At 41.4% G+C, this 9,730-nt stretch overlaps 1 protein-coding gene across 1 annotated transcript; it reads left to right on the top strand.

Moving 5' to 3' along the window:
- The first annotated feature begins 8,729 nt into the window (after window positions 1–8,729).
- Window positions 8,730–9,432, top strand: LOC117079254 (60S ribosomal protein L9-like). The gene has a single exon (XM_033202972.1). It carries the CDS (start codon window positions 8,745–8,747, stop codon window positions 9,321–9,323), a length of 579 nt encoding a protein of 192 aa, XP_033058863.1. The 5' UTR covers window positions 8,730–8,744; the 3' UTR covers window positions 9,324–9,432.
- The last annotated feature ends 298 nt before the right edge of the window (window positions 9,433–9,730 follow it).

The following is a 9,730-nucleotide window of genomic DNA, read 5'->3' as shown; positions in this document are numbered from 1 at the left end:
AGCCACCAGAAACTGGAACAATGAGCTCTCCTCTGGAACCTCTGGAAAGAGTATGGCTCTGTTGATGGCTCACATACAACTGAGTTAGGACTTCTGACCTTTAGAACTTTGTTGTCTTAAGCCACTACGTTTGTGGCAATGTATTAAAGAAGCCACGGAAAATTAATACACTGGCCAATTCACATACGGGTAGAAAGGGGACAGGTCATATTCCAGGCACATCGGGGCACAGGCCACAGAGCAATTTGGAGGAACTACAAATAATCATTGGTGGCTGGAAAATGTGGATGACCAGAGCAAGGGGAAATGAGTTGGGGAAGATGTTCAAGGTCAGATTAGCAACTGCACATACTTGCACATCAACACAAATGCTTCCTCCAGCAGCCCCAAGCAAGGTTGTGTTCCTGACTCATTTCTCCTCTATAGCATCCATATTCATGGTCTCCATGGGAGATGAAGCACAGCCATAAACTCTTTCCATGGAGCGGTGGAGTCTAGTCTCCCACTCCTTGAATCTGGGCTGGCCTTTTCATTTGTTCTTCTGATAGTGTTAGAAGCAACACAGGCCTCAGAAGGTCTTTCATGTTCTACTTGGCCTTCTTAGAATGTTGCCATTACTCCACAGAGAAGCCTGGTCTGACTTCTTAAGCGTGACGGATCACATGGTGACAGAGGCCCAGCCACCCTTGTCCAGTTGAATCCAGCTCACCCTCTGACCTTCCAGCTGAATGCGCAAGTCTAGGCAAGGCTGGAGGAACTGACAAGCCAACCTACGGAGAGTGGGATGAGAATGAGCTATGATTGTAAGCCTCTAACTTTTGGGGCAGTTTGTTATGCATACACTGAAAAACTTCTATGCCCCCAACCCCATCAGATTCTGGTCTTTGAGATTCTCTAACAGCCCATCACTCGCCTCCCTTGAGTCTCCACTCAGTTTGTTTGTTTTGTTTTGTGGCTGGACTCTAACCCCAGTTCCTTTTCATCTACTGTGGACTTGGTATCATGCCCTACTTTTAGACCTATGAAAGATTTTCTAATGCAGGATGTTCTTCCAGGGATAACTGGTAGTAAAAATTCTGAGCTTCAGCGCAGTTCCCACCTCCTGCAATGTTTCCCAAACACAGGTTTTGAGGGATATTTACACCAAGAAGCTGTGCACACTCACATGTGATCAAGTTAGAACATCCAGCCTCATTTACTGTGCCATTAATATGTGCCCAGTGTGAGATAATTTGTCACGCTTGTCTCACTTGAATATCATAAGGATTGTCTGGGTAAGACATAATCAACCTCAATTACCCAAGGCTCAGGAAGATTAAGGAACTTCCACACAGGCGTTATAGCTAGTAAGAGGGGCTGAGCCTGAATTTGGATGAAGAAGGATTTGATTACAAAGTCCAGGGCTTTTGAGCTAAGCTGCCCCAAATGACCAATACAATACTTAATAGATATTATTGAATGGCTGAATAAATGAATGAACGCATACTTGGATGACCCTCCGACTCAACTCTCCAAGCTCCCTTCACCTGCTGTGAAAGCCTGGGGAAAGTGTTGCTGACACTGAGGCTGTGAGCAGAAAATGTGGCCTGTGGTGCAGCATATCTAGGGCAGTGTGTTAAACTGCTTTCATGCCACTGATAAAGACATACCTGAGACTGGGAAGAAAAAGGTTTAATTGGGCTTATAGTTCCACATGGCTGGGGAGGTCTACAGAATCAATGCGGGAGGCAAAAGGCACTTCTTACATGGCAGCGGCAAGAGAAAATGAGGAAGAAGCAAAAGCAGAAAGCCCTGATAAACCCATCGACTCTCATGAAACTTATTCACTATCATGAGAATAGCATGGGAAAGACCAGCTCTCATGATTCATTTACTTCCCCCATCCCACAATACGTGGGAATTCTAGAAAATACAACTGAAGGTGAGATTTGGGTGGGGACCCAGCCAACCATATCAGGCAGGGAAGCTGCCCACTGAGTGTTAATTCCTCTTTGTCTCTGATCCTTGTGCTGCATTTGGCTATTGACAAAGGTGTTTAAGCTGGAGCAGAACTGTACTCAGTGATACGAGAACTTGAAGCTCCCAGAGATGCAGGCACCATCTCTTGAAGCCAACAGGCAGGCCTGAACAGTCCCTTTGTCCTTTAATATGCCCCTCCTCTTCCCATAAAGGAAGCAGAAGAGCTAGGACACTCTGGGGAGGGAGTGCACCATAGCAGGTTCCTCCACAGCTCTGCTGCAGATTGAGCGCACCAAGAGCCTGGCCTGTTGACATCTGCCTGGGTCTCTCTATTTTTAGTAGAGATGGGGTTTTGTCATGTTTCCCAGGCTGGTCTCAAACTCCTGAGCTCAGGCGATCCACCTGCCTTGGCCTCCCAAAGTGCTGTATGTTTAATTTTCTATCCTGTTTTTTTTTTTTTCTGCTTCGTCCATGGTATTATATTTTTGCTTGTTGCTATAGAGTTTTCCTAACTTGTTTAGAAACAGTAGCCAGAGTCCATTGATTGCATCCGTGATAATTTATATATCCACTTCCCTTTAAAGGCTCTTTCTAGCTTTTTTTCCTATTAACAGTAATGCTTCAGGGAATATATTTATGCATAGAGGTTGCTTTTCTTTCTCAGATATAGAATTACATCCTTGGGCTCAGTTCCCAGACGTGAGTTATTGGCTCAAAAATATGAGTATTTCTGTGGCTCTGAAAGCACATTGCCAAATCACTTTCCAAAGTGTTCATTACAATTAAGAGTCAGAGAGAGAATTTTACGCCATCCCCACCAGCGACAGTGTTTGTTTTTTCTTTTTACGATGGTTAAGAAGCCAAACACTTATTTTATTGGATTTGAGTTTCTTTTCAGTGAGATTTGCCACTTGTACTAGTTATAACTAGGAAGTATTTACACATAACTATTACATACAGTTTCTGTACATCCTATGTGCTTTACAAGGGGGTCCTTTAAGTATTGTTTGGCATAACTGAAGATTCAGGCACAAAGAAGTCTGAGTTGATTGCACAGATGTGGGACACGTGGCATAGGGAAGGTGTTTGAGACTCAAGCTCTGGAGCAAGCAGATTTTGGGGAACTGACCAGCTACCGAGGGGCAAGAGAAGGGCTGAGATACAGGGTCCACAGAGTGTGTTGCACTTAATTGCAATTCACATCCGCAGTGACAAAGCCTGGAATGAACATTTAGATAGAGGCCACCCGCTGAAGGTGCAGGCTCATCCGCTAACCAGGGCATGTGTAAGAGACATAGTCATTCACTCTATGCATGGAGGGGTGCATGCTGGCCTCGAGAGGACCCTTAAGGCCAGGCTGGAGGGTTTAAACTTGATCCTGTAGGCAAAGTGGAGCTGCTAATTTCTGTGGAAGAAGCATGGCTGGAACTTGACCATGATACAGTCACTGGAGCAGGGAGATTGGTGGATGCAGCAATCATTTATGCAGGATGGGATGAGACCTGGGAAAGCAGAGTAAGGGACAAGACATGCTTTTCTGTGCAAAGGAAAGAGCAAGATGTGTCATTAGCGTATGTCTTTCCCCCAGGAAAGAGCTGCTCTCATGCCCCATCCTCATGCAGGCTTCCCTGGGACAGGGAACTTTGCAAAAGCCTAAACTGTCTCATGAATTGCATCTCCAGTGCCCATCACAGTGCCTGGCACACAAAACAGCTCATTATGGAATGTTAAATACCTGGATCAAGAAGTCAAATAAGTGTACAGAAGGGCAGGAGAGGAAGAGGAGGATGGATACAGATTGAAACAGAAAAATGAGAGTGATGTCATGTGAGGCTAAAGGCAAAGGAAATAAATATAGCAGAGTGTACTGTGTAGAATAGAAATGACAGCAAAAACTGGGTCAGGAGACCTGAGTAGTAGAGTCCATTAGGCCAATAGTCAACCCCAGCAGAGTAGTCCCTGCCCCATCTCTGAGCCTCAGCTTTCTCTTTTCTAAAGGAAGCAAGTTGGGTTACAAGATTGCTATGGAATCATTGATTCTAACATCTTACGACTAATAAGAACCTGAGTTTTTATGCAGGCAAAGTTCTGTTGGTACTGTGATGTGGTTAAATTTCATACAAACTGGAGTAGGACTTTTAAGTGTGGCACGTTGTATATATGTTGGCCTCAGACTTCATCACTGATTCAGGTCCCTGTTATTTCACTTAATGACTACTGTCTTTTCTCCTTTCTATCATTCCCCTCCAAATGGTAGTCTCCTCAAATCATTCCCCATAAGGAGAATCAAATTCTTGGAAGTAAAATTGATTGCTGGCCTGGAGTAGGAAATATTCCAGTTGAGCCTGGAGGACTTGGTACCAGAATTTAAGGAAGCTCTCATAGACCAATTGGCCATGTCCAAGGGTATACTGTCAACACGAAGGAGCTTCCCTTTGTACAAAGATGTAATTTTTAAAGTTTGTCATTATCAACTACAAACCCCCCAATAATTATTAATTCATAATGATATACACACAAAAATGCAAAGACAGAAAACCAATCAAAAACAAATACAACCCATTAGGAATCATTACATTCTCAGGCATTAAAAGTTAAAAAAAAAAAAAGAAGCATGCTTTCTACTATTCCTGAATAAATGGTGTTTCAGAGTAACCAAATAGCCCTAGTTGATGAGCAAACATTTTTTATGAAGATTTCAAATAATACGTTCTAAAGGAAAGGTAGAAGCAAACAATTGAATCAAGCAATAAGTCACCTTTTGAACATTGTTACATTGTTACATTCTAGATGGTACATTAAATTTTACATTGAAGAATCAGGCAGCCCCAGCTGAACTCCTCATCAGTGTAATTATTAGACAGTCTGTGCTTCATGGTATGTTAGCAAGTGAAGCACCTAGGACCACTTATCAAGTCTATATGCAAGAAAGTTAAATCCCAATGCAATGAAACCCTAGAGAGGCAGAGTTCAGCAAACTATAGCCTGTTGGCCAAATTCTGACTGTGGTCTGTGTTTCCATGGCCTGCACAGTAAGAATTGTTTTTACATTTTATAGGATTGTGAGTAAAATTAGAGTATGTTTCAGGGACCATATGTGGCTTCCAAAGCTTGACACATTTACTATCTGGCCGTTTAGAGAAAGTTTGCTAACCCCCTGACTTTTACAAGAAATATGTGGAGAGATTATGACAAGATGATCAATGACAGCATGCAGGATCAAATAGACTAACATAGAATGTGAGACCTATTACAGAACAGTTAGCCTTGCTTCTACAAGTCTGTAGCATAAACATTGGGATGGGTTGCTGGATTGCTCTAGACTGAATGTTAAGTGGATGTTTGGTTCCTGATTTAAAGAAACATAAAATGTAGCTTTAAAATTAATATTTTAAATTGGTAAGTCATTGTTTGTACAATGTATTTGGATCTATGTAAATAACGGAGAATGGTTAAATCCAGCTAATTATCATACACATCCCCTCATTCGCATTTGTTGGAAATATATTCTTAGCTATTTGGAAATACACATTATTGGCTGTATCAACCCTGCTCTGCATTAAATCAAAACTTATCACCCCTCTGTCTATCTGAAACTTTGTGCTCTTTGATCAGCAGCTCCTCCTTCCCTCCTTGCCCCATGCTCCCAGCCTCTGGTAACCATCTTACTTTCTACTGACAAGTTTAACTTTTAGATTTCACATATAAGTGAGATTATACAGGATTTGTGTCTGGCTTATTTCACTTAACATAACGACTTCCAGTTCCATCCACGTTATTGCAAATAACAGAATTGTTTATATAGCTGAATATTCCAATATGGTGTGTATGTGTGTATATATATGTGTGTGTATATATATATGTGTGTATATATATACACACCATATTTTCTTCATTCATTGATGGACACTTAGAGGTTGATTTCACACAGCAGCTATTGTGAGCAGTGCTGCAATTAGTATAGGAGTACAGATATTCTTTTGAGATACTAATTTCTTTGGATATATACCCAGAAGTGAGATTGCTGGATCATGTTGCAGTTCTATTTTTAGTTTTTTGAGGAGCTACTGTATTCCATGATGGTTGTAATAATTACCGTTAATGTGCAAGAGTTCTTTTACACATCCTCACCAACACTTGACAAAAACATGTAGTCATTATAATTTTAAAAGTGATTATATCACATATTGCACATGAAGAAAATCCTAATTTTTTAAGAGTTCCATGCTGATGCTTGTAGAGATAAGTGACATGATGTTTTGAATTTGCTTGAAAATACTTAAATGAAACAAGAAACGAAAGGAATAAATGGGGGGCATGAAGCAAATATGACAGAATATTGATAATCATTGTTGAATCTTGGAGGTTTAAAGGTATAAAGTTTTCATAAAATAAAAATGAGACCTAGTAGTATAATTATTGTTCTTTTATCTAACAAATTAAAAATGTATCAACTTGACCGGGCCTTGGGATACCCACATATTTGATCAAACATTATTTCTGTTTTTTTCAGTGAGTGTTTTTCTGGAAGAGATTAGCATTTGATTTGGTGGACAGAGTAACGCAGATCACCTTCCCCAGTGCACCTTCCTCAATCTGTTGAGGGCTTGAATACAACAAAAATGTGGAGGATGTTTGGATTTACCCTTGCTGCCTGATCTCTTTAGCCAAGACATAGATGTCAGGCCCTCGGTGCTCCTGGCTCTCACACCTTCAGACTCAGACCAGAATATATACCCTATTGGCTCTCCAGCGCTCAGGCCTTCAAACTACATCACTGGCTTTCTTGGGTCTTGGAGTTGCACATGGCAGATTATGGGACTTCTCAACTCCACAATCATAAGCCAATACCATTACATATATATTTCATCCTATTGGTTGTTTCTCTGGAGAACCCTATAGAAGTGCATATCTACTCTGAGAGCCCTGTGCTATGCACTGGGGACACAACAGTGAATAACAAAGGCATGGTCTACGTCTTCATGTTGACAAACAGGAACAGTAAATAAATTGTAACATTCCGTAAAAAGAACAGATGCTGGTAATTTTCTGAAAAATAACAGGGCAGGGACAAGGGAAGGGCTTTCCCAGGAAAATAACATTTAAGCTCAGTTCTGAAAGAACAAAATGATTGAGTGGAGCAAAGAACAGAGGAAAAAAGTAATCACAGCAATCAGAACAGGCATGCCGAGAGTCTGAGGGTAGAAGAGGTAGGTTTCTGGTAGTTGGAAGTACAAATACGAGGCTTTTCGTTTTTCATTAAAAAAGGTTTTATGGAGTTTTAAAAATAGACTTTACTTTTTAGAGAAGTTTTAGATCCACAGCAAAATGGAGTGAAAGGTACAGAGACTTCTCATACACTCTCTGCCCCTACACACGTACCACCTTTTCTCTACCAGCACCCATAGCAAAAGGGTACATTTGTTATAACTGATGGATCCAAAGTCTGCAGTTTACATAAGGATCCAGTCTTGGTGTTGTGCATCCTGTGAATTTGCCTGTACCCATCATAATGACATGTACCCAGCATTATAGTATCATACAGAATAGCTTCACTGCTGAAGGCATTATTTTTGTCCTCAGCCCTCTCACTCTTTTCCTTACCTTCATCTAATCCTCCTCCCTCACCCAGGAAGAAAGAAGTCCTCCAAATGGGCAGAACTTCATAGGCTGCACCTAGTTATCCACTTATGTAAAGTCCAAGGTGATAACTATGATTCATGTGCACTCACAGCTGACATGGCCAGCTGCTCAGAGACATGGAAGGACAAACACTGCAAGATTATAAATAAGAAATTCTGAAAGAGGTGTGAGGATTTTACATATGTGAGTAGCTAGTAGCAGGAAAGATATCTTGGTGACAGTTTGAATATATATCTCCACCAAATCTCATGTTGAATTGTAATCCCCAGTATTGGAAGTGGGGTCTGGCGGGAGGTGTTGGGTCATGGGGCCGGATGCCTCATGGCCTGGTGCTGTCCTCATGCATTTGAGAGATCTGGTTGTTTAGAAATGTGTGGCACCCCCCCCCCAATACTTGTTCTTTTGCTCCTGCATTCACCATGTGACATGCAAGCTTCCACTTTACCTTCTGCCATGAGTAAAAGCTCCCCGAGGCCTCCAAGGAAACCAAGGAGATGCTGGTGCCATGTTCTCTGTACAGTCTGCAGAACCAATTAAGCCTCTTTTATTTATAAATTAGTCTCAGATACTCCTTTATAGCTATGTAAGAGTGGCCTCAAATACTTGGTATCATTTGCTACCTCAACCAGAGATTATACATTACAGGTAAGGTGCTAACCAATTAGACCAAACAACTTGCCCAGTTGGTATAACCACGCTGTCATTGGTTACCTAATTGTTGACACTCTTCGAAACATGATTCAAACGACCATGGTGACAGGAGCAAATAGCCTGGTCTCTCATTTACCAAGATTAACTACTCTGAACCTCGACTGCCCTACAGAGACCAAAACATGGCCCCTGAAGTGGATTATTTACTCAAGGGGATCAACTTGGAGGTAAATTGAGTATATTGGGCTCCTTCCATGATAAAAAAGACAGTTATCTATTCTAATGGAAGACATATTCTGAGTATGGGTTTGCTTTTCCTATGTGTTTTAGCCACAATTCCTACCCAAGGCCTTATTGAATATTTGATCCCCTGGCCTGTGGTCCTACATAATACATCTCATTAGATCAGGGTACCCATTTCATGTAACATGAGGACTTGTGATCATAAGACATAGAAGTCATAACATGCTTTTGCTGCGTCTACTGCAAGAATGAAGACCATTCTCAGCAATCAGACTGTTGACACTCCGGAAAATATCGACATTACTCTGAAGGGATGCACAGTTATCGTGAAGGGCCCCAGAGGAACCCTGCGGAGGGACTTCAATCACATCAATGTAGAACTCAGCCTTCTTGGAAAGAAAAAAAAGAGGCTTTGGGTTGACAAATGGTGGGGTAACAGAAAGGAACTGGCTACCGTTCGGACTATTTGTAGTCATGTACAGAACATGATCAAGGGTGTTACACTGGGCTTCCGTTACAAGATGAGGTCTGTATATGCCCACTTCCCCATCAACGTCGTTATCCGGGAGAATGGGTCTCTTGTTGAAATCCGAAATTTCTTGAGTGAAAAATACATCCGCAGGGTTCGGATGAGACCAGGTGTTGCTTGTTCAGTATCTCAAGCCCAGAAAGATGAATTAATCCTTGAAGGAAATGACATTGAACTTGTTTCAAATTCAGTGGCTTTGATTCAGCAAGCCACAACAGTTAAAAACAAGGATATCAGGAAATTTTTGGATGGTATCTATGTCTCTGAAAAAGGAACTGTTCAGCAGGCTGATGAATAAGATCTAAGAGTTATCCAGCTACAGAAAAAAGATGCCAGATGACTCCTAAGACCTACTTGTGATATTTAAATGATGCAATAAAAGACCTGTTGATTTGGAAAAAAAAAAAGTCATAACATACTGTTATCTTATGATCACCAAGTCATATAACAGACTGTTATGTTATATACTGTTACAACAGTATGTTATATGACATATATCTTATGATCACCAGCAAACTGCAGGCACAGCTAAAACCTTAGCTGAGAGGCAGTATTTTAAGGAAATTCAGCACCAGCCTCCAGAATGCAGGAGGTATATTGAATCACAGACATTATGGTGCTATCTTCTCATTAGGAAAAAGTATATAGGTCCTGAAATAAAGAGGCAGAAGCCAGCAGAGCCTCACACAACTCCAAGTGGCCCAC

Source organism: Trachypithecus francoisi, unplaced genomic scaffold, assembly GCF_009764315.1.
Source record: "Trachypithecus francoisi isolate TF-2019V2 unplaced genomic scaffold, Tfra_2.0 Lachesis_group7, whole genome shotgun sequence".
Classification (NCBI taxonomy): domain Eukaryota; kingdom Metazoa; phylum Chordata; class Mammalia; order Primates; family Cercopithecidae; genus Trachypithecus; species Trachypithecus francoisi.
The sequence above is the reverse complement of the archived record's forward strand: the minus strand, read 5'-3'. Positions and strand labels throughout refer to the sequence as shown.

What these genes read in the sequence shown, in the direction of transcription:
- LOC117079254 (XM_033202972.1), top strand. Translation starts at nt 8,745, where the DNA reads ATGAAGACCATTCTCAGCAATCAGACTGTTGACACTCCGGAAAATATC.